Here is a 25,459-nt window from a genome sequence, read left to right on the forward strand (position 1 = left end):
AGTATTTAGTACCCACTCCAGAGTTGAATTACAAAAACATGCACATCACAGAAGGTGAAAGGTTTTATTGAGATGGTTCTTTGTCAACTTGTGCTTCACAAGCCTGCTGTGCTTCTGGTTTCTTTCCCTTTCTGATTCTTGATCCCACTGCGAACATCAGGATTATTAGCAGCACAGCACCAGTGCCAGACAGCACGTACACCATCACCTGAAACACTGAGGAACAGAGAAAAACCGTTTCATTCAAGATTCACCACCGTTGGTCCATCACATGGTGACTATAGTCTTGTGTAGTGCAGCAGAACTTACTTTTGGTCTGTTTGGCACACGGATTGTCCTCCAGTTTGGTGGAGTTCTGTCCCAGCAGCAGTGGGCCTAAAGAGACGAGCTGCATCTGGTCGGGCTCAGACTCTGCGTCTCTTTTCTGCCTGTCCTCCTCTAATGCTGTAGGAGGAGTCAAAAGTTTAACCACGCCACATGTACACAACAAGTTCAGTTTACAAAGTGGAACCTATTGCAACACTCACAAGTTATGGCACAACTCTGCACACAGTCGACATCATTTGTGCAGATTTCCACCCAACAGTAGAAGAACATCTAAAATGACAGATTAACACACAATCAAGTCTTCAGAGTTGCACACTTTTAGGATTGGAAGATGTGGATGTGATGACCTTACTTCCTCCTTGCTACGGTGGCCTGTGTGAGGGTCCAAGAAGGCAAAGGTCTTGACGTCAAACCTCCTGACTTGGGAATGGGAGTCTGCGTTTCCCTGGTTGTCCACAGGGACGGAGCTTTTCATGTTATCCAAAGGGTTTGGACATCTATTTGGGGAGGAGAAAAATGAAATCATCAGCGGCTTAGTAAACATGCATGTTATTCCAGTACTGCCACCACCACTTAACCCGTCGTAGAGAAGCGTCCACACAGAGTGTCTAGACGCGGGGTAGGCAAAGCAGTCCCGCACTCGTAGGGACAGAGTGGGGTCTGGGGAGGGCTGGCCGATGGAGATCTCCACGTATGCAGCCTCACGCAGGGGCAAGGTCAGAGGAAGCTGGTCCTCAGGAACAAAGGACGTGAAAGATGCATCTGCGAGGAACACATGTTCACAAAATAAGGACTTGATACAATGCAAAAAATATATACAATTTGTAAAGAAATGTACCTTCTGCTATTCTCATCTGCACTCTGATGCTTCCCAGTGCAACCACTGGTGGGGGGTTGGTCCCTGGATTCAAAGACCGCAATTGCACTCCACCGTTTAAATCTGGCTCCTCATATTCACACTGGATCTGGAGCCTAAAATAAAACACACCTATCTGATCACTATAATTGTTAGATAAATCATTGTTTAACTTGTAACCACTGTCAGAACTTTACACGAGTGTACAGGCGATGTAAGAAAAAAACTGAACTGACCTAAATTGGTTATTTATACTTTTGGTATGCAGCTCCTCTAAGTCCACCTCATATGTCACCATATCGTCTTCTACCTGAAACCCAGGCAGAGAAGAGAGGGTTCTGACATAGTTAACGGATATGATTGGAACAACATGTCAGTGAGACAATCAGAGCTACACCACTGGTGTATGAGTGTATGTATAAAATGTGTATTGTGAAGCGCCTTGTGACCCTGGTCTGTGAAGGGCGCTATATAAATAAAGCTTACTTACTTACTTACACTGCAAATTAATTCACTTTTAGATTAACCTTTCACACAATTAAATGTCATATAATGCTAAATGCTAGATATATTATTTTGGGAATTAAACCCCTGACAAGTAGGATCACCCTCATCTTTGTGTCACAGTCTGCGATTCCGATCTTGAAAACGGCCGTGTCTTGGTTGGCGACGGCAGGGAAACACGTCGGCTGATCTTTGACTATGAGGTTGCTGGGATCGATGGGTGGGTCCGTGTCTGTTGCCTTTACAGAGAACACAAAGTGTCCATCCAGAGAGCAGGCTGCAGGGAGTGTCAACACACAGAGAAATGTAGGATTTTATCACATTGTAAAAAGGTTCTCCAAGAAACTTTCAGTTTGTGTTAATTCTTGCACAACCTTTGGACAAAAGGCTAATGCCAGTCTTCTTACCATCGAGTCTGTAGAAGCAGGTTGAATCCTGAGCATCGTAGCAGCACCCCAGTTTGTCACAGGCGTGGCTAGAGATGCCTTGGTGGCCACAGTCCACTCGTAGAGCGCTTTCAACATCGCAATTTTTAGGTAAAGCTGGAGACAGGACGTGCTTTTTAGTGTCTTAAGACTGAAACAGTACATTGTGTTGTGCCAAATAATAATCTGTGTGTTTTAAATGGCAGGTAATTAACCCCCAATGCATCACTTGTGTGTAAAGAAAAGTGCCATTTTAAGTATGATGAAGAATGAGCACTGATTTTAAGACACACTGTGCCCCACGCTCACCAGCCGTCTTTCACTCACGTGTTTGGAAAAGCCTCGTCCTCCCACTGTGTCTCTTTATAAGGGGACAGCTGACATTTAACCTGAACCATCGATCCTCTCCTGTCAGCTGGACCTGCAGAGTGAGGATGACTTTGCTGCCCTGAAGAACAAATATAGACCCACTTAAAGATTTCACCTTTTTCATAAAAGGTTTCACAAAATGTCAACACCATTTCAAACTTTCAATAGCCTACTGGTAATACTATATTTCCTGTTCTGTTGTGTCTATGCATATATGCGTTTTACACCCACACATTTTGTAAGTAATACATAGTGATATCTGAAGACTATTAGTAGCCTACCACTATGCTAGAGCAGCTCCCCACTTTAAAAACAGCCCTTGGTCCAAGAATGACCAAAATATTCCATAGGATGCCACATTCTTGTATTTTCCATTATAATAAATGTTAATTCCACCTGGAGAAAATTATTATTCCAATATTAGATCTAAATTGTAGCACATGAGCTTGGATTTATTGTGCACTTCCAGTTAATGGCAATCTTAATTGTAGGCTACTAATCAATGATGTTGTATCACTATCAGAATTGTAGGGAAGAGTGCTACTGTTCAGCCCCCTTTTAACTTTCGAACAGACCCTTATTTTACCTCGATCAGCGCATAGCAGCTGCTATATCTGCTGTAGAGCGAGAGGCTGTGTTGTTTTCCTCTGCTCAGTCTCACTCCGCAGGAGTCCTCAGATTCAGGCACTGGAAGCATGGCCATGGTGGTCGTGTCTATGGAAACATGAGCGCACACATACTTTTGATGCAAGCTAATGTTTAGAGTCGATATATTTTAATTGAATGAGCATTTAGTAGCCTAATCATGAAACAACTTGCAACGCCACATATCGTGGTTGGGGACAGGCTACAGTATTGCAACACGGAGCTCTATCTTACCTTTAACAAGCATGTTACTTTTTACGAGCGGATCAAACACAGCTTTCAACCCCCGAGATGAACAGGTGACAATCGGCAGGACGAGCTGGACAGAGCTTTTCTTCATCTGGGCGCTTGAGAAGCTCCCACAGTGCCGAACACTAAGGGCAAAGATGAATGAAATCAAAAGTCTTGTATAATGACAATTCATCTTCTTACAGTTAGTTATAGGCTAGCTGTTTAGGCATTTCAGTTTTTTGCTTCGGAAATATCTGATCCTTTCTATGACACGGCGGATGGGTCACGTGACCTAATTAGTGTTAATTAGTCTGATGCGTGCCGCTGCTTGACTTTCTCAGCGTTGCACAATGCACACCTGTGTCCTCCGATATTTAAAGCAGATTTGAAAAAGTAAGAATAAGTTAGTAGGCCTAATTAATAATAATAAATATATATTTTGTAAAAGGTAAATGCTTTAACAGGCCTACGCCTAGCGCGTGCATGACTCAATAGGCGTAGATTTGAAGCCTGATCCTCAGTGAGAAGTATCAGCCTAGGCTAAACATGATCCCCACCCCTCATCTCCCCACGGCGATGCTAGGCTCCCCATCTAAATATTAGTCTACTGCTGCATCCTTACAGGGGGACCTGTGGACCCGTTTAAATAAACGCAGTGGTTCAGATGAATGTGGACCCGTAAACGCACACACACACACACACACACACACACACACACACACACACACACACACACACACACACACACACACACACACACACACACACACACACACACACACACACACACACACACACACACACACACACACACACACACACACACACACAGTTGTGGGCTACACTCATATGCTGAAGTCAAAACTTTTCCGATCAGATCAGATTTGGGACAATGATCTCAATGGGCGTGTTTCAGAAGGACACATCAGTTTGTGTGCTAATAAGATGATGTTGTATGTCTGGCAACATGGTAAATCACGGGTTGTTGTCATACGGTGTCCTGACGTAAAACCTGTGACGTATCTAGGGCATTCCCATCAGGCTGACGCTCAGACTTTGGAACAGGCAGCAGGAGACGTCTCCTAAACATGGCTTTGAATCGGAATCATTCGCAGAACGGCGGCGTTTTGATAAACAACGGAGAGAGGTATGTGTGTTATAGTGCGTTAATGGAGTTTATTTTATCATCTAGCTAGCTGTTAGTCTCTGCGTGGCTTGTTTACCTCATAGTTTCCAGTGCGTAGTCAACATAATGCTATCCCACCACTAGCCTCCCGCTAGCCCCGGCCTGATTAGCATTAGCATAGCGAACACAGCCGTTTCATTGTTGACGTTGCGTCAGCTGTTTGTGTCACCTCGGGACAGTTCATATGTTGTGTTTACTTTTTTAAGCTCGGGCGGTATAATATTATTTGTGACCGACTTCATAGCTCTGCCGTGTTACGTCAGTTGGTTTAATAGCAAGATGGTCAACTCGTAACGTTGGCCACCTATCTAAACAGGAAGTAGCGTGAGCTTTCGCTTTGATGTTGATATCTTGTGAAAACAACAATGCCATAATGTGTAATTATGTGTAGTAAGTAAGTCAGTAATAACAAGTTGTGAAATTCAGTAGTTTTCAAACAATTCTCGCATGAGTCTTGATATTGTGTTATAGCTGTGGCCAGCGTTGGGCATGCCACTTTTAGGCATAGCTTTGCAAACTATGACTTCTTACTTGAAGAAGTTGTACTACAGCAAATTTACACTATAAAGAAATCTAGTTTGATTAACAAAATATAATTAAAAAAAAGTCACATGCCAGCAAAAATGCCAACAATGGTCAAATGGCTAAACATGGCAAAAAAATACATCAACTACTTGTATCACTCTGCAAATATGAATGTGGTTGAACTACCAGGTAGCAAGCTACTGCATAATGTAGTTAAACTAAAAGTTTATTAACATGCAGTTCACTACTCTCTAAAACTGTCTGTTTCAGTGTGGTAGCTATAACAGGTTACTATATTCTCGCCTGCTACTTCTCCTTTCAGCCTCGTGAGAGAATGCAAGAACGTGGAGCTGTCGTTCAGCGATGTTGCCTGCAAGTCAGACCTACTCAAGGGGACTAAGAAGGGCACTGTGTACCTCACACCCTACAGGGTACAACAGAAGGCTATTGCCTTTGCTGCTATCTTCTGGATTGGAAAGTTGTTATTTTTTTTTGCATGCATCCTGTTGTAACTCTCCTCACTCTCTTTTCCCTTCCTTTGTTAGTTGCTGTTTGTATCCAGTAATACCAAGGATTGCATGGGTTCAGCCATGTTCCCCTATTATATGATGAAGGGCTGCAGCATTGAGCAGCCAGTCTTTGCAGCTAACTACATTAAAGGGACAGTGTCAGCGGAACCTGGTGGTAGGTACCATTTTCTTTTGTTCACACCCTTAACACTTGAGGTATGACTTGATTTGTTAGATTTCGTGTCCATGGTAATTTATTTCATTGATGGTCACATTCATACTTTACAATGCAATAGAGATCTGGTGAATTACCTTCTTCGGAATAAAGGAACTGCCCTTACCAGTCACCTTTTTGTCATTGACAATAAAACACCAGCGCAGCTTCTGTATTTGCTCTAAATGTAGTTGACTCTGTCATCAGGTGGCTGGGAGGGCCAGGCCCATTTCAAGATGTCATTCCCCAGTGGAGGAGCCATAGAGCTGGGCCAGCATCTCTTCAAACTGGCCACAAATGGTTCGTATGCTTGTTTCCTTAACCACCAAGTTCCAAGTCTGACAATGCTTTTTAAATAATTGCCCCAGGACTATATATATACTGTATAGTGTATAGTGTATAGTGAACACACACATAACCTTTGGAAAGTTCAGTTTATAGGACCTTTTTTTCTCATGCTGTGTTTCAGCTTCCCGTGCTGCTCCCGCCCAGAATGGTGCCGCGTCGTTTGGCTATCCTTCGCCTGGAATGATGAACGGCTACGGCCCACCTCAAGCCGCACCTCCCGCCTATCCTTACCCAGCCCCTCCCCAGCACAATGGCTTCTACCAAGGCCCTCCCCCCGCTGCTGGCAACATGGGCTACCCCTGCCCAACAGCGGCTCCAGGTACTCAATTCACTGATTTAAGCCCCTATCTCACTGGGCTGCGACAAGTTGGAGACTGCATTGGCAAGGGAGTCTGTAAACTGTCTCCAAACGTTCGCGGAGGTCTCAATTTCCTTGCATGAGTCGCAGAGACACACAGTCCTGTCGCTTGAATTTTGAACATGTTCAAAAAAAGTGCGACAAATCTACTCTCAAAATAGTCTCAGGCTCGTCGCATGTGTCTCAAACGCGTCGCAAACCCTTCTCAATTTAGTTTCCACGAGTCAGAAAGTGCGAGAAGTGTGAGACAACTTTGCGAGGGTTTGGCGACATATGAATCTAAATTGCGACTGATTTGTGACTGATTTGAGACTGACATTCCGTTCGTGCGACGCTCGCCAGACGTTCGCAAGACGTAAATGCGAGCTCCCGGCAAGTGTTGGCCAGCACATTCGCAAACGTGTCGTGAGGAACCAACTCAGTGAGACTGCAAGATAAAATTGTCGCTAATTCGCATATTTTCTCGCAATTTTGTGTCTCCAACTTGTCGCACACTGTCGCAGCCCAGTGAGATAGGGGCTTTAGTAATTTGACATTTTTATGTCGATTTCTACATGACAAATAAAGTGTAGTGCTTTTTAGGTTGGTACAACGCACAATATGATTTACAATTTCTTTTGTAGACTATTTTTTATTTTCTTAAGCTGCATCTCATAGTTCAAAAAGTGAAACTTCCATATGTTTTAGATTGATTACACATAAAATTAAATTTTTCAAGACAATTTTATCCAATGCAGTTATTTAATATACAGCCTTGAGATCCTGTTTCCCTGTCATGTGCACTTATATGTAGGGTCCACATATTTGTCTCTCTCTGTCAACCTTTTATTTGTTTTATTTTGGTCCTTTCTCTTTTGTATTTTTTCTCTTCTTACTAATTGCACACACAGACTGTAACCTTCTTTGAACTTGAAACCATTTCCCCCGCATGTCTGTCTCCAGGAATGTACCCCTCTGGTTTTGACTACATGGCCCCACCTCCCCCCTACCCTGGGCCACCCCAAAATTGGACTGCACCCCCCCAGAATCAGAACTGGACAGCAGCACCAGCAGCTCCACCACCAGGTCTATTATTTTTCTCTCTCTCTCTATCTCTCTCGCTTTTATATGTTCTCTCTGTTTGTCTCTGTCACTGCACACGTCAGATCAGATCTGTCTGAAGCTAAGTGAATCACAACGCCACTGAAGAAGGGTTGCTGCTTATGTCTCATCCACTGCACATCAATATAACAAAGAATAAACAAGTCTCCCCCATTCTAGCACCTACTGTATTTAGGATAAAACCTTCTCACCTTGCACATAGGTTGAGCTTTATACACCGTAGCCAAGTGTCAGTTTGGCCATTTCGGCTTCATTTTAGGAAGAGCTCTTATAGGACGTTTGCTGCCGTGCATCCTCTGGGATTCTGTCTCTAGGATTCCCGGTGCTGTCAGTTGTTGTGCTTCACATGACTAATACTGTTCTCCTCGCATCATCTCTCCTTACAACGTCAGGAGCTGTAGCATCTGTTCTTAAATAGCTCCAGCACTCATCGCTGTCTGTCTTTATCCCCCTCTGTCTTTGTCGCATCTCCTTTTATGCACAGGTAACTCCAAAGCGGCTGAAGCTGCAGGCAATGCCTATTACAATCCCAGCAATCCACACAATGTCTACATGCCCCAGGTAAACTGCTTTGCTTTTTTTGAATTCTCAGTTAAAGTCGTGTGGAATGGTGTGCTCCTTTATCGGCACTTGTTGTTATATAATTTATTTGTCTTTATTCCCAAGCAGGAGAGGCCCCCACCTTATGCACCTAATCCGGACTACCCTGACAAGAAAAGCAACTGAACACTTCAATGACACTCCTCCCTCTATCCCTGTATCTCAAATAAATTCTCAAGCAAGGGGTAATGATGATGGATCTCTGCTACGATGGTAGAGAACAGAAAAGAAAAGGCAAGTAATAGAGGCCTCGAAGATGTCAGTGATAATTCACCAATTCATTAAAATCATATTTTGGGTACTTTTGGTAAAAAAAATAATATAAAGCAGTCACAACAAGTTACCCATTTAATTGAATTGACAACTTGTAACTCTAGCTTTTTCTGAGACTCATCATTATTAATGGCTGTCTAATACATTACATAGTAAATATATGAGGACACCTATACTGTTCTTAAAAGAGCTGGAAGGCAGAGGAAATGTATTTTTTATGACGGAGATTTATTACCAAACATTTTATAGCAATTTCTTGATTGCAGTTCTTGTAGTTATTAGTAACAATAGCAACTCCTCCTTTTTAAGTATAATTGCAGTATCATTGCAAGTACTGTGTGCATTTCATATGCAGTTTTGCATTGAGTAGAGATACACAAAACCAGAACTGGGTTGAATAGTGTTTAAATAATCAAATATCTGACTGCTTCTCATACTATGGCTGCATAGCAAATTAATGACCAATGTGATCTTGTACTACGTCAGTTCCATTATGTTACGTTACAGTTGAAGTATTCCATTTCATTTTATGACCCAAATCTCACCGTCTCCATCATGATTTAATAAATGTAATGGAGTTCTGCATCCAGCAGATCCCACATAACAAGTCTATGTCTGTGCAATATTTCAACCTCACCTAACGAGGTTAGGGGTGGCAGTCTGGGGTTACCTGATGTGACTCTGCACTCTTCTCCTCTCCTCTATTGTATTCATGTATGCAGCACCAAGCTGAAACCAGAACTCAACTCTTAGTGTAATTAGACTCGTGTGGGGTTACAGGGCCTCGGCTTTACATTAAGGGCCCGTCAGTGTTTTGCCTGCTGTTGAAAGTTGTGAACGTAAACCATTCATTCCTGATTAAAGTGGGGCGAGGTGCCAACGGGCTGTGTAATTGCATCCCGGTCATTGTGCATCAGTTAACACCTGATTGAAGGACATTTTGCACACAGTTGTGGTGGAGAGAGGATTTTTCCTTTTTTTTTGTTTTTAGTTTGCTTGAATTGATTGATTTAATGTCTGTTTATTAATCTCTTTTGCAGTTCATATTTCTCTTTCTGAATTTGTCTGTCAATTAAAATCTAATAAATTAGTCATGGATTGAATTGTTATTTATCATATTTTTGATCACTGAATGTCTTCAATTTAAAAAATGACATAATCCTCATATTTCAAACCCCTTTAATAAATATAATATAACTGATTAACAACAACAACACTTGAAATGGTCCAAACTGATAAAAACAAAATGTAATGACTCTTTGGACTGCTCTGTCCTTGACATCGTTTCACAAAATTAAGAAATAAGACAATTAGAATGAATCACACTGTTACTGAGTGATATATTTATTATGTTATGAAACACTGTCAAACCTGAACATTATATTCACTCTTATCACAGAAACTACCACTGTACAGATGCATTGCAAACCACAGTTTCAAGTATATAAATTAGGATGGAATTGTCATGCACTAAAACGCAAACTATTCACCACACACACATGGATCAAGATATAGCAACAAAGTTAACACCTAAGGCTAGCTAGCTAATTTTTGAACTCACAGCTGTCCACCTCATAAAGAATAGTTCAACTCTATTATGGCTCAATTCCCGTTTCTTTCCAGTTCCTTACTCAGGAAAAGAAAATGTGCTTTTTACTACCATGTAACACATGTCATTTCTATACATTTCTCTGTAGCCCTGACTAAATTATTAACTAGATCAAAGAGGTACAAAGCCCTACTGTGTTCTTCAGGGAGATTAGAGCTCTACAGGAAGGAAATGAGAAAATGCTTCTAAAAGGTACCATGCTTGAAAGCCTAACGTCAGTAGATCTACTCTGTGTGTGTATGTCTGTGTGTGTGTCTGTGTGTGACAGAAGAAGCAGAAGATCAGATGTGTCAAGGCAACATGGGTAATCTCTATCGGTCCATTTGGGTTCAATGGTCTTATCAAGTCACCATATTGCTCTTCAATCAAATACCCTTAGAGCTACAGGATTGTCGGCAGTGTAATTAGAATCAAGGTTGAGTCAAGAAATAACCCCAGTCTCAGATGTGATCCAGTGGTATGGCTCTTATGGCTCTTCCTGTAGAAACCACACCTCATTGCGTCGTCCATAAGGCTTGAGCGGTGGGTCGTAGCTGCAGCAGAAGTACTGTTTGCGCTGAAAGGGGGCCGTCTCGCCCAGAGTGCGTGTCAAACGCAAGGCCTCGGCCCGGTACTCCGTCTCCCCTGCGAAGCCTCCAAACTGCCTGTGAACGAAAACAAGACATTGAGGGGACATTTTGTAATTACTGTAATGGACCCCAAAGGCCCCGATCAGTGTTGCATTTGCATACTGATACTTCAGATGCAATGCACCAATGAGGCCAAGTAAACCTGCTTTAGAACCTGCTTTACCACAATAACCCTGCAGGAGCATATTAAGGCCTCCATAAATAAAGTGGTTCCTAGTGCCTTAGGGTCAGGTAGGGTAACTGTGCTGCCGATCCATAGAAAAGCAAGGTCCTGAATGGTGCAAGACTCATGGGAAGACTAAACCCAGAGCAGCTGGAATCAACAACCATCATATTCTCCGCACACATCTTAAAGGTAACCCATTATGCAAAATGCTCTTTCTCATGTTTTTTCAACATAAATATGGGTCCCTGGTGTGACTAGAGATGTATGAGAAATAACGAGCATCACTTTTTCTCCACCTTTTAACTTTCTGAAAACCTTTCTGAAAAAAGTACTCCCCTTATGAGGTCTTATGAAGCTAGGCACCTAATTAGAAACCTAACTTAGGTTAACCTTCAACTGTGATAATAACCTCTCCCCCCCCTCCAGATATCCCTGAATTAATTTAAATTCAAACTGGTTAATCAGGGCCAATCAGAGCAGCCTGGGATTTTTGGAAGGCGGGGCTTAAAGATACATGCTCTCTTAAACCATGTTTCAGACAGAGGCTGAAAGGACGACATTCAGCAATGGCACTGTGAGAGATATGAACAGTTTTTTCGACACTACACAATGAAAGCAGTTTCTAGTAGGTACCAAAATTACAATTTTGAAGCTGAAAATGACCATCATTTCTTACCTTTTAAGTCCTATGTAAATATGCATAGTCATTTCTAAATTCAACTTTTAAATGACACCTACAGAGCGTAAACGGTCATGCCGGGCCGCTCCTCGACCCTGATGGCACTGTCTGTAGGAGTGGGGGGTTCTTGCTGGTATCCGGAGGGGATGCGAATGCCCACCACCAAGCGGCGAGACAGAACACCGTCGTTGCGTGGGTACACCGTGATGATGATGGGAGCTGCCGTGCCCATGGCCTCACCTTCAGGAGGAGAGGTGATTGTAAAAGAAGGGAACAAACAACACGCAGAGGAGACAACAGAAAAACTCCACTAACCCCCCCCCCTCAAGCTGTACCCACACCTAAAAGGTCAGGGTGAGTACCTACCTAACTACCGTCACGCAAAAACGCCAACAGTCACTCTTTATTCAGATGCTGCAAAGCACGCTATGTAACTCGCACGTCTATAAATAGCAATGGAAATAAAATGACGATTCTACACAGAGGCCTTTTGGCAGAGGTTATTTTGGTCTGGCATACCTAAGGTGTGTAAACATCCCCTTAAATAACCTTTGTCTCTGAGCTTTATTCAAATGTCAAGCAAAGCCATTATTTTAAGTGAGACAGCTTAAAGTGCAATAATAGTTTGTTTATCTGAGGTGGGTGAGGATGCGCTTTGAAATTAGAGACGTATTGATCCCATCTTTGATGTTCATTAATTCACCTTCAGGGCATCCTAAGACTGGCCACTGTTTACATTAATTGAGTATTAAATCAGTGGGGCACAATTTGGAATATGATTTTTACACTCAACTTAAAAAAACACAAATAACTGAATACCTTAACTAACACACACACACACACACACACACACACACACACACACACACACACACACACACACACACACACACACACACACACACACACACACACACACACAGAAATATTGTTGGATCATGTAAAGTAAAACTAAGAGGACAGTGACACTACATAAACAGCCACAATAAGTCATGTAAATATAGAAGAAAAAAACTATTTTTTCAGTGACTTACCTTCTATTCTTCAGATTGTGAAAATATTTCTACTACATTACAATAATCAGTACTTTTTCGTCTATGTTCTTCCTACTCATGCATGTGAATTTAAAACAATCTATGAACATTGTTAGCTTGGGATAGGAACAGATAAGGTAACAGAGGCAGTTGATGAGCCACCTGAGACCCTATATTGTCAGTGGACTCATAGCTCCGAGTGCACACTGAACCACCAGGAGGTTTCTTTTTCTCGATGGCTCACCTTGTTCATTGCTACCGCCGATGTACATCAGCAGCTTCCTCACCAACTCCCCTGACACCTGGTCAAAGGCTCGACCCTCGGAGGAGATGACGGCGTATTTGGCACCATCGTACCGCCTCACCTCAAATCTCACTCCATCCTGGGGAAGAAAAGGAAAAGGGAGAATCAGGAGGTGACTTGAGGATCACACACACACACACACACACACACACACACACACACACACACACACACACACACACACACACACACACACACACACACACACACACACACACACACACACACACACACACAAAACAAACACACAATTAACAGTTGTTCTCTTCCTTGGGATGGGTACAGGGGAGATGATTCACCTCTCAGACACTGATGTTGACAGTCTGCTCCTAAGGACGAAAGCCCTTGAATTGGCAGGGTTCAGTGCGTTTGTGTGTGTGTGTGTGTGTGTGTGTGCGCGCGCGCGTGTGTGTGTAATTGATGTCTGCTGCCAAATAATAGCGCAAATGAAACATACTGATTTGATTTGATTTACTATGTGCTCTGCAGTGCTCAGTCAGCCTACAGAGAATAATGGTCAAGAGATGTATGCTCTTACGTAACACTGCACAGGCAAACACACACACACACACACACAACTTTCCCCTTCCCCCAAACACACAGCGTTAATGCGATGCAACAGTTTTGCATTAAATATGATTAAGTGGGGCTAATGTGGAGCACAGCCACTCAGCTGTGCTGCTGAGCAATAACTTTAATAGGTTTTGAAGGAATCTGGTGAGTGTACGAATGCAGGTTTAAAATGCAGCTCCTCATTCCACATATGTGCTTATATTATACCATGTTCCCTCTTAAGGCACTTTATGGGTTTGCATTATGTTTTAAGCACTGGAATTCAGTTTCATAATTGTTCACTGTGGAAGCCGCTGGCCGCTCTCAAATATACAGAACATTGTTTTGAAGATGATTTTTTTTTGTCATAATACCAGCAGCGAGAAGGACAACGATGGAAATTGGCTTAGGGCATCAATTCCACATGTTCTCATTCTTGAGCCTCTTACTGTAAGCAGATTTTCTATTCCCGAAAGGAAAATTCAAATCTAAAAATATCACAGAGGATTTTGTAGTCATGTTGTGTATGAATCTGCGACTCCTGGTTTATCTTCCAATCATGGGGTATTTAAATGTCTTCCTGGAAAAGGGTATTTGTTGGACCAACTTGAAAACTATTAATTATTTCAATTGGTAATGCAAGACTTTATCAAATTTTTCAAATCAATACTGAAGCAAATGTGTTAACTTACCTTTTAAACATGATATGATAAAACTGTTTTCATTTGGGTATTATAAATTGATTTGAATTACATTTTTTCAAAGTTTACCTGTTGTTTAAATTGCACTTTTTCAGATTTTTTCAACATATATATGAGTCAACGGTGTGACTAGAGACTCCCAAAGTATGAGAAAAAACAACCATCTCTTTTCATCCATAGACCACATTTCTGAAAACCTGTGATCAGAAACCCCAGTCAAATTTCTCTCCCCTTATGACATCATTAGCAGAAAAGCTACACCCCCGTCTCACCTACCTAACTTAGCACCACCTCCACCTGTGATGAACACCCCCAGACACCCAAAACTAGCAGTTAGGGGCCAATCAAAGCAGACTGGGCTTTTTGAAAAGTGGTAGAGACTGGCTCTAAAACATAGCATTTCAGACATAGGCTGAAAAGAGGAGATTAAGCAAGGGCAATGTGAGAAATATAAAGTTTTTTTTGGACAATACACCATGAAAACAGTTTCTAGTTGGCTATCAATTTTTTTTTTGTGTTTTTCATAGTGTTACTAACAGCTTTCTTTCTGCTTATCTTAGTTGGAAGCGACCCCAGTGGTCAACACGCTCGACAGAAGACCTGTTATCATACGACGAAGCTGCAATCCATCCCTAAACACATGCAAGATAAGACCATCTAACCATGAGGATCTAATTTGTGACAAGTACCCAAGGTCACTGCATAGTAATTACAGGGCTTCATATGGCTTGTCAGTAGGACCACCATTAACATTGTGCAATTAATGTGTCAGCAATGTAACTTTGTGAGTTTATATGCCGCCTTATGCCATCTAACACAGTTATAATTACACGACAGTGGCTCAGCAGAGCACACAAAGGGTATCATCGTAACTGTCTCTGAGTGATAAATTGCCTTGTGGTTTCATGTTTCGTTTGAATAATTTTCATCTGCAAACTTCTAATTGAGCTCCACCCGAACAGTATGTTGTGTGTGTTTGTGCATGTGTGCAAAGGGTCATGTGTGTGTATACCCTGAGGTAAATCCTCTGTATTGTGTGACATTCTTAATTAAGAGTGTTGGGTGTCACCCAGTCAGGCTTCAGATCGGGTGGCAAGCTCTGATTTCAATACCCAATCTTTAAACGAGCAAGTCAATTCCAGAGATTTAATGAGTCCCAAGCTCTGACTTTGCAGATTTGGAACAGCAATATAAATGATTGAATACTTATTTGTTTCTGATACTCTCTGGCTACTTTATAGATCATCTCATTGAAATCTAAACCCCTTCTTTAAGAGCTCTAGAGCACAGCTTAAACCGTACTAATTTCAGCTTCAGACCAGACCACAGATGCAGCGCCAGGGCAGATCTGCCTCCGTGTTTGTGAGTTTGTGTGTGTGTGTGTGTGTATGTATGAGCAAATGTGTCAGTTTGCCACTTGATTCCCGCCTATCTGCTTAGTTGGGCTGGAAGTGCTCTTTGTCTCTATCAGTATGCCTTTGTGTCCCTGTCAAAAGTTAGCTGCTATTCAAGGATAAACACACAAAGCCACTTTCCAACCTTGACATTACACGGCTGCATGCACATTTACAGTACAGTGCACCGTAGGTCAACAGGGCACAGAGAGAAGAACCTCGAAATGGCTGTTGGGCATTGCTACAGTAAACAACATACATAACTGGGTTCACTGGAATCGTTCCAAAGCGTGCACACATCAAATATAGGCAAACACAACATACACACAGAGCACAAACGTAACGAGGGACGGGGTTTCTACAGGGAAGGTCATGCCCTTCTCCCCCCTGTGACGTATGTCAATGTCCTCATCGGTGCACGCCACCCAATCCATAAAATGGGTTAACCACAAACACGTCTGGCCTGCATACTCTTCCATGCAAGGCAGGGTCAGTTTTACTGTCACCAGTGGCTTCACGTGCAGGCATGCACACGCGAGCGGTAGCCTACTCTGTTTCACACAAACATCCATCTTCTTATGTCGTAATGGAAAAAACAGTTACCCGCAGCTTTGCGCGCAACAATGAACCGCGTAGTAGCCTATACATTAGAAGAGTGTCTGACTTAAGTTTAGCGTGTGTGTGTGTGTTTCGTTGTAAAGGTTACACAGAACTCAGCATCACCATCTTTATTCATGTCTGCCTTGAGGAGCGGCACCTCTGGCTGGTTCCCCTTTTTACCCCTCACTGCTGCTCAGTGGGCATCCTTATAGGTCACCAGCAATTAACTGTCGGTCTGTCAGTCAAGGGGGCAGGATAACAGAGCACCGCTCTTAACACAAATCCTTTATAACACAAGTGTTAAGTGCAGTATAAAATATTGAATGCAAAAATAAACCTTGCCCCTTTACAAGACAGGATGATTTATGTGCGTAAGCATAATTCATCGGCTGGAATTGGCCAAAGATTCAAACTCATCATGATGAATGAAGTTGTGTCTCACTCACACACTGCTTACCTTCGTCTCACTGCTGAGAATTTTATATTCCGTCTCCTCGGTGTTTCCGAAGAGCGAATTCTTGATCATGCCAAACATTTCGCCACGGCTTCGGTCACCTCTTCTCTCACCGTTGTTTTTTTGTCGTTTGTCCTCCCTTTCGTCCTTGACCTTTTTTTTTCTCTCTCTCTCTCTTTTACGGGCAACTTTTTTCTTTCGGCTGACAGCTCCTTATGTGATCGTCAAATTCTTAGAAGAACCTTGATAAGAAAGAGGAAACTTATTCTAGCAGTATCCAGACGCTCCAAAGCGCATATTCCCCTCCTGAGAGAAGAGTGCGCGCCTGGTCCCAGTGAGCACAGACGTCTCCTCTCAGCAGATGCGCCTCCTCCCATTCGGAGGAGAATCCAGTTAGGGATGCTGACTCCCCGCTCCCCCCCCCTCCCCGCGCTTTAACCAAGGAATGAATACATCAGCCTTGACTCTTGAAGGGTGGAGTGTCTCTCCGCACTCCTCCTACTCTCTTCCTTCCTTCTTATTTTCCTTCCTTACCAATGTGACACTCCTTCCACCACTACCTCTCACTCAAAATTATCTTCAAGAGTGGGGGCATCAAGCTGACATCATAGGGCTAACTTTCCATGGCTTATTATTAGACCAAGATGAGTCTGGCTTTGCTGAAATTAAAAAATACATTGACGTGCACACCTGGTATGAGATGCAGCATTGGAGACACCTACCAGACATTTAAAGCCCACCCGAATAATATAACCTTCAGTGCCACTCAGCTCTTGTTAGTCTTCTGCTCTCATTCTGTTTTGTCAGTGCTGTCGGCTCCAGCAGCCATAAAACAGTAAGATGAGAAGCACATTTACATCCAGCCTTTTGTGTGATATAAAGTTTGACACAAGCTGTTGGGTTTGTCAGAATGCATTGGACCTCCTTTCCAGAGCCGAGTGTATGTGTGTGTTAGTATGGTAGCAGCGCATGGGTGCACGTCTTACTCTCTGTGTCACTGTGAGTTGTTTGCTTTAGGGTTAGTCTATTTAAATTCACACTGAGGGCAGTGTTAGTCATCACTGGAGAGTAAGAGGAAACAGGAGGGGAAGATTTAAAATAAAAAAGGGGGGATGATAATATTTGGGTAGGGCGGCTGAGGTACTGAAGACGGAGGGAGAAAGCAGCAGAGAGAAGAGACAGTAGTCCATCCGAGCTGTCAACGCAGCACTATGTACACACGCGATTAAGCATGCCGCCTTTAGTGTTGTTGAATAATTTCACTCCCTCAGGCACTGTCGATGAAGGTTTCCTTGCTAACCGCTCTTCCCCTTGGCTGATGCAGTTGATATGTTTGGCACGCACTGTGATGACGTTTGATATTTCTCCTCTTGTCTAATTGCATTATGTTGAACAAGACAACAACAGTCTGGCCTTTGCACCTCTGCAGGCTAGCTTGAAACCTCAGTGACAGTCAATAACCTACTTATATTGCTATTCAACTTAATAACTTACTTGTTAAAGAAGGTGGGCAAATAAGCCAACACAATATGGAAAAGGTGTCAACCTTTAATGAGCAAAGTCAGTGAGAACATCTGCTGCACAAAAAAACACCAAAAAGACTTCAATATATTATGTATACAAAGTAGAACTTCACAGACTGAAAGACCCTGGTAGGATGTTTGCTTACTCCCCCAGTTTCAACAATACCTACAGAGTATAAGCAACAATTGTCCATTCTAAGATTCATCATTCAAGATGGTCTTTCTTGCTGCTGTATTCTACCAGAAGACAGCAGCAACAAAGGCAGTGTATGATGATGTAGTCTTATCGGACAAACAGTACATAATCACCCAAACAAATTGCTGAGCGCTGTGACTACAGAGACATGAATTTACCAAGCTCATGTAACTTAATTTCAAATTCATCAAACAACACAGGTTTATTGATCAACATGTCATGGGTAATTCTGATGCATATTCATAAATGTGGTAAAAGGTGGATTTTACTCTCAGTTTAATGAACAATGTTTGTTCATGTGTTACCAAGTTCTTTACAAAATCTCATTAAGTTCAAAAGTAAAATAATATTTTAATGGGACAAATAAATTGTACTTAGTTCTTTTGAATGATATTGTTTGCCTTTAAACAGTTAGGAAAATTGCCAAACCACAAACAAAAGCAGCTGTCCAGTGTAGATACAGCCAAACAACAGATTTTTGATCATATCATATATTTTTATAGGTGCTCCAAGTACTTTCAGATCACATTATTGTCATACTTGCGCTCCCTGAACAATGGTGAGAACACAACAAGAACAAGTCGAGATCCCCTCACAGCAGTCCATTGTGGCACAATCTCCAGTCCTGCCAGACACAAGTCAAATATTTATCCATTTTGGAGTTTACTTTCCACGCGTGGGTGAACTGCAGGAGACCAGATCAGTCATATCTGAAGTGTGCTAAGACCTTTCTTCGGACTTATGTTATGTTGAACCCCCCCATGTCCTCACTTCTCCCAGCCTTTGCCTCCTGGCTGAGTAGGCAACCTGAGCCCTACCAAGCCGGCTGCTTCTTCTACAGAGCGATCCCCCTTGCCGTGGTAAAGGTTGTGCAGAATCATGTGGTTCCTGGTAGACGCCAGCAAACACAGGTACGAGTGTGAGTCGTGGAGTGCCTCATGCTGGGCGCGGCAGTACTTTTCTCCTGTTACCTGTGAGCACAGGAAGAGACAGAAAGCATTAGTGGAGTTTTGGTTTGTTCACTAAATCATTCACCAAAGAGAAAGTTGATAAAAACCTTAAGGTCCAGCTGATCTGGTGGACAACATGAAGTTGACTCCAGCATTGCACTATAACATAAATAAATATGTCTATATCACAGGCTTTTCTTCCCGAAGGTATTCTTTCTTCATCAATCATAACGGCTTCATGGACAGTAAGCATTTGGTCCTTACAGAGCTTCACATAAAGGCTACATTAGAATGCCCCTGGGACTTTTCAGAGCGGGGACAAATACATACCGACAAGATGCTCCAAGCCATTTTGCTTCAGTGACTGCCAATGCATCCAACCAGCTCATTGAGCCATGAGCCCCCAAGCATAAACAATGCAAGCTTTAAGCCTATATGTTTAAACAATGCCTTCATCTCAACAAGGAAGGAGCTCTGCTTTGTTTGATAGAACATCAGAGAAACAAACACAAATCACAAGCACTTAGATATGTTTTATGTTTTGCTTATGTAAAGCAACTTTGGGTACTTTGTAAATCTGATATATTGTTGTAGATGACCTTGACGGTCATGTGCAGAATGTTAGATGCTATGAGTTTGCCCTGAATTCAGCATAACTGATAAGTTTGACTTAACAATAGGGGAATTTCTGAGCCACATTGATGCAAATAGTGCGTAACTTTTTCATAGAAATGAATGCCGGTTACATTCAAGCCATCGCCAAAGATGTTGACACAAAGTTGATCAAGCTTCAGCTCCGAATAACTCTCTGTATTTCTCAATATGGCAGCGTTTACAAACTTGTGTCACTGCAGGAGCTCAAGAACCACAATGTTTCAGTTTTTGATTCTACTGCTGAGAAAAAAACCTGGATGTACAACAGAAGGTATCAAATCCATGCAGGATCACCAAAGGCTAAACTCAAGTAGATGTGCCGAAAGTGTTGCTGTAATTGCTCAGAATTACTCATGAAAGACAGAAGTTACGCACTTTAGCTTTAAGAACAATTAACAACAGAAAGTTCCTACTGTGTTTTTGTTCCCGCGAAGATAAATGTGGTGACGGACGAGGTTATGTTAAAAACCATAATGCATATAATAATAGTTTAAAGTTTAAAAATAGCTACAAGTATTTATTTAACCCCGTGGATGATCAGGATAATTAAAAATGAACTGAATCTTCCTTAACGATTTATTAAACCGCAATACATTTCTTAATTCAATTTTGGTTCTGCAGACTCAATCAAAAAAAAAAAAAAAGGAGACTGGCAGACTCAATCCTACGTGACATTACACTGTACATACTGTAGTTGATTAATTATCACCTGCGTCAACACTGAGCTACGCTATCGCTCATTAGCTGCTCGCTAACGTTAGCATGTCCTTCTCCTTCACATTCACCTTGTGTTGAACTGTTGCTCGTAAGTAGTTGGGAATAACAACAATATAGTGTAGTGTTTAGTTTTTCGCTACATTGCCACGTGTGTGGACTGTTGAAGTGTCATATTCATTTTCACTTTACTTGCAAAATAGTACCGTTAACGGTTACAAAGTTATCAGGTTAGCTAACGCTAGCCATGCTCCTCCCCGAGCAGTGTGTAATGGTAGTTAGCCTCCACAGCTAACGTTAGCTGGGAAGCAGCTATCGTTCAACTCGCCTTATTCTTCCGAAACTGGTCCATGACATAGTTGTAAGCCAAGGACTTTTTGTAAGTCGGTCCTTGGACGGTACGTAACTCTTTCAGTATCCCGCGGCAGACGCGTAGGGGCGAAGAAAGCGCTGCCATCTCTGAACGCTGTTGTTGTGATTGTTCTGTGCACACGAGCCAGTCAACCTCTATCCAACACTGCGCAGTCGATAAAATGACAGCAGCGTATCCGACCACAGGGAGGCGATATGTCATAATAATAAGTCCACGACACGTGTGACTCCTTCTAAACTGTATTTCTCCTGATACAGTTGTAAGTTAACGTGGATTTAACAAGTTTGTACACTACATAGTCGCTCTGTGAATGCATGCATAGCCTAAATCAAATGAGCAGAGTGGTGGGATAATAATACAAACAATAGGCTACCTTCAAATAATGAAAACATTTTAAACGAAAGAGGAAAGCAATTTATATTTTCCACCTCTATTCAACAACTGCCTTAAAAGTGTTTCAAATGCTACTGAAGCAGATGACTTAGTTCACTAACTCGAAGTGGGCTGAAGAAGGCAGGCTGCTACATGTGTGCTCAGCAACTTTCCTGGCCAAATAAACGTTGGAGAACAATGTTAATGGGACAGTTATCACCAGAAGTGTCCAGTAATTGTTCTTAATATACTGACCATTTATTTATGTGTTTTCAAATTCAGGGCTCAGAGATGTCTCAAACTTTGAGGTTAAAGGTGATTAAGAGGCTGTTGAACGGGGGAAGAACCCGCGGTGCTGCCTGTTTTGCCATCCAAGATCGGCCAAGAGAGAGGAAAGCTGCAATAACATTCACATGCATTCTACCGACCCTCTTCCACGCCATTGTGAGGTAGGCTAATTTCTTAATGTGCGAATGTATGAATGGAAAAACGTGCCCATAATTTTGCACCTGATCCTTCACTAAGCTGTAGAGACACCCCACCTGTCACTGGAAGTACGATTGGACTTGAGTTTCACTGTGAGCTAAGTAAATAATAAGTTCCCTCAAGGGAATAAAACCAAAGACAATGAGGCCTTTTTTTTCTTCTTTTTTTTTTACACACAAGATTGCAGTAACAGGATAAAATTAACAAATCCTTTTTCTGACTGCAATATTTAGACATCACTAGTGTGGAGATTCACTGCAGTCATGGGTGCTTTGAAAGGTGCCTATAAATAAAATGTATTCATATTATTATACCTTTTTGAAGGGTGCCTCTGACCACCTTATCTTGTGTGTGCTACTAGCTTCAAATGTTGACACTTTGGAGCGGTCATCTGTCACCATAGCAACACAGAGTTTAGCTCAGGGTGAAATGAAGAGGAAAAGGATGAGTCTTTTATCACACAGCACCACAAATGACGTGAGCCCAAAAATGCCTTGAATGCTTTTGTCCGATTTGGACTGTGTAAGGGTAAACGGTGCTTCCAGAGAAAGATGTCCATTTTTAACATTGACACTTAGAACATTTCACTCATATCATTGAATATTTATGTTTGTGGATTACAGGACATTAGAGCTTAAAATCTTCAGGTTTCGGGTCCAACCGATTGGTCCATCAGTGCGTTCCCAGTGTTCCCAGTTATGTGAGCTTGTGTATTGATGATTGACTCTAGGGGGAGCCAGTCTCTTATCAGTTTCACACACACCGGTTTGGTTCCTCGACATTTGAAGGCACCCCTATCCCCCTCCTCCTCATCTCTCTCTCTCTCTCTCTCTCTCCCTCTCTCTTTCACACTCTCTCAATGAATACTAATGCAGCGAGTGGGCCCACCTCCCTTCCTCCTATCTTTTTTTTCCCTCGCAGGGATGGGCGGGAGAGAGGGGGAGACGAAGCAATTCCAGCTCAGTATCCTTCCTTATGAGGCAGGCAGTGCTTGACTAGCAGCAGCCCCCCAATGCCTTTTTTTCCCCCGTCTCCCACCGGGCAACATTGGTGGTAGTCTGCAACAATGTCTAACCTGTGTGAGTGGCATGTGATAGAGACCAGATCAGAGCAGAGTTGAAAGAGAGAGGGAGAGAGAGAGAGAGAGAGATAGAGAGACAGAGATAGAGAGGAAAAGGGACATCTGTGCCTGCCCTTTTGTCTTCTGGATGGGAAGTGTTTTTTGGGAGGAGAGGAGACAGAAGAAAGCAGAAGGCAACCGGGGAAGGGGAACAACTGGCACCAGCCAATCCCCCCTTCCGCAAGCAGACTGGAGACAACGGAGGCCACTGGAGTATTTGCTTTTATCTTCCGTTTTTTGTTCTTTTTTTTCCTCATCGCGCTGCTGGGAGGTGCTTTACCTTTTCATTTGCTCGCTCTCTCGGTCCTCTGTCTTCTCATCTATTTCGCCATTTACCTGGTCAACAATTTCTTCTATTTATGAGCCAAACACGGAGGGAGAAAGAGGCAGAGAGACAGAGAAAAAGAGAAAGAGAAAGAGGAGGGGGATTTTATTTGCCTCCCTTTTTATTCTCTCCATCCGTCCATCCACACATACATCCTCCCTTTCTTTCCCTACCCTCTCCATCGCTATCACTCCCAGCCCACGCTCCCTTCTTCTCTCCACAGCCCCCCCCCCTCCACTCCACTCATTATCCTTCCCTAACTTTGGCTACTTTTTAACTCCACCAATGTTTTAATTTCCTCCCTTTTAAACAAATCTAAACAACCCTAATGGAGACATTTTAATTGGCTTGCTTGTATTTTCTATTTATGCTTTTTCACTTTTGTACCTTTTTTTTCCTATTTTCTATATCCCCCTTCTCTTTTTTCCTCCCACCTTCCTATGCATCATTTTTGGGCGATTCTTAATTCTAACCATAGGTAGGTCTATTTAGTGTTGAGTGTCTGTCTCAAAATCTTTGTTCCTTTTTCTGTGTATGAAAGGTGCTTTGTGTGGGGTGGTGCAAATATATTAAGCACGCCTTCTTGACACACACACACACACACACACACACACACACACACACACACACACACACACACACACACACACACACACACACACACACACACACACACACACACACACAGGCCTACAATCTAGTTTTGGTAACACCACGGCTCCCCTCCCATCAGCTGATTCTTGCCTCATGTCATGTCATACTCACGTCACTATCCCCTTTGCTCTAATCTGTGTGTTCTGAGACTTGTTTCTTCCTATCTTGATGTTGTTCTCCTCAACTAAGACCACAGCAACTACATCAAGCAAGCACCCACCTCCGGCCTGTCATCTTCACGGAACCACATTTCGACTGCTTCTGTCATTTTTATATGTTGCACAAAAAGTCTGTCCTTCCATTAAAGCGACTGAAATGCCCCTTCACCACACACACCGCCCTCCCCACATGTCCTTTTTGTTCGTCATGCACTTTAAGAGAAGTCCACACCCCGCATTCGCTCTCTAGGGGAAATGTATGTTACTGTCAAACCGAGGTGCGTTCAGGTGTCTTCGCCCGACAGGTGAAGGTCAATCAGAGCAAAGTCCTAATTCATCAGCGACAGCTGAACCGTTTTGTCAGAGCGTATTTGTAAGCCAGCACTTGTCCATTCTGTCGGGGTGTCATCAGTGTTTAAACACCCCTCTGCCTCCTTCTTTTCCCTGCTCTCTTTTCCCCTCTCTCTCTTTCTCCCTCTCTCTCCTGTCTTTCTGAACTGACTCGCATTCTTGCAGACAGACACACACATGCACTCATAGAGAATGGACTAGAGAAAAAAACTGGCTTCATCATCCAGAGGATTTTTCCCCCTTTTTTTCCTCCACCATACTTTTCATATTTTTCCTCTCCCTTTGCTTCAAGCTTTATATTCTTTAATCACCTCTTTCTCGTATTTTTTTGTCTCTCCATCACTTTCACCCTCTCACCGCCTCTGAATGGATCCACTCATTGATTTATTTGTCGTTCCATTTAGTATTTTTTTCGTCATTCATTTGTCGTTTAAAAAAAAAATCTCATGTCCGATCACTCACACGTCATTGACTTGCTTGCATCAGAGAGGAGTTGCTATTTCTTTTTATTTGGTGACGTAATTTTGCACTTCATCAGCGGACTACTTCCTTTTATTGAAATACAAGGGGCAGATTATTCATGAATAATCTTCGGCATTTTAGGAAAACAGAATATAGGGGCGGCTTCAAAGAAGTAAGCTGACTGCGAAGTAGCTGCATAATTTGGTGTGTGTGTGTCTGTGTGTGTCTGTGTGTGGTGTGTGAGCTACAGAGAGGCACAGCAATAGACAGATGCATAGCAAAGCACACCACACAACTCATTTCTTTGTCCATCTCCTTTTTTTCTTTTTTCTTTTTGATATTTAAATTTTTTTCCTTGAAGGAGATTTAATGCCTCTCCTCTTCATTACATGAAGATAATGGGAAGTGGGACTTTAGAGCAACCGTCACCACTCTGGATTTAGCTGTTTTCCTGTGGAATTACCCTTAATCTCGGATTTGATTCCAAATGAAAAAAAAATTAACAATTATTATAAGCTGTCCTAAATG

The 25,459-nt window shown here is 42.5% G+C and overlaps 4 protein-coding genes across 5 annotated transcripts; 1 reads left to right on the forward strand and 3 right to left on the reverse strand.

The window, feature by feature from the left end:
- Positions 1–64: 64 nt before the first annotated feature.
- Positions 65–3,184, reverse strand: LOC307263432 (zona pellucida sperm-binding protein 4-like; the record flags this gene model as incomplete). Its single annotated transcript, XM_080044581.1, has 11 exons — positions 65–216; positions 310–444; positions 528–597; positions 680–824; positions 906–1,089; positions 1,166–1,299; positions 1,420–1,493; positions 1,792–1,964; positions 2,095–2,229; positions 2,440–2,560; positions 3,068–3,184. The coding sequence occupies 11 exons, from the start codon at positions 3,182–3,184 to the stop codon at positions 65–67; spliced, it is 1,440 nt and encodes a 479-aa protein (XP_079900707.1).
- Positions 3,185–4,352: 1,168 nt separating this feature from the next.
- On the forward strand, positions 4,353–9,574 carry wbp2nl (WBP2 N-terminal like). Of its 2 annotated transcripts, none has more exons than XM_080043612.1 (8): positions 4,353–4,504; positions 5,391–5,499; positions 5,614–5,752; positions 5,999–6,091; positions 6,261–6,458; positions 7,440–7,562; positions 8,083–8,159; positions 8,265–9,574. In XM_080043612.1, exons 1-8 carry the CDS (start codon positions 4,446–4,448, stop codon positions 8,322–8,324), a joined length of 858 nt encoding a protein of 285 aa, XP_079899738.1. In that variant the 5' UTR covers positions 4,353–4,445; the 3' UTR covers positions 8,325–9,574. The 2 variants fall into 2 exon arrangements, with proteins under 2 accessions (XP_079899738.1, XP_079899739.1); XM_080043613.1 differs by having other exon boundaries at positions 8,268–9,574.
- Positions 9,575–10,546: 972 nt separating this feature from the next.
- LOC307262511 (heme-binding protein 1-like) lies at positions 10,547–16,674 on the reverse strand (the record flags this gene model as incomplete). The annotated part of the gene is made up of 4 exons (XM_080043410.1): positions 10,547–10,724; positions 11,614–11,794; positions 12,833–12,971; positions 16,597–16,674. The coding sequence occupies 4 exons, from the start codon at positions 16,672–16,674 to the stop codon at positions 10,547–10,549; spliced, it is 576 nt and encodes a 191-aa protein (XP_079899536.1).
- Positions 16,675–18,129: 1,455 nt separating this feature from the next.
- On the reverse strand, positions 18,130–21,136 carry fmc1 (formation of mitochondrial complex V assembly factor 1 homolog). The gene is made up of 2 exons (XM_080044686.1): positions 20,959–21,136; positions 18,130–19,283 (listed from the first exon to the last, which is right to left on the reverse strand). Exons 1-2 carry the CDS (start codon positions 21,085–21,087, stop codon positions 19,080–19,082), a joined length of 333 nt encoding a protein of 110 aa, XP_079900812.1. The 5' UTR covers positions 21,088–21,136; the 3' UTR covers positions 18,130–19,079.
- Positions 21,137–25,459: the final 4,323 nt, after the last annotated feature.

This window comes from Ammodytes marinus (genome assembly GCF_949987685.1).
Source record: "Ammodytes marinus genome assembly, chromosome: 16".
In the NCBI taxonomy this organism is placed as follows: Eukaryota; Metazoa; Chordata; class Actinopteri; order Uranoscopiformes; family Ammodytidae; genus Ammodytes; species Ammodytes marinus.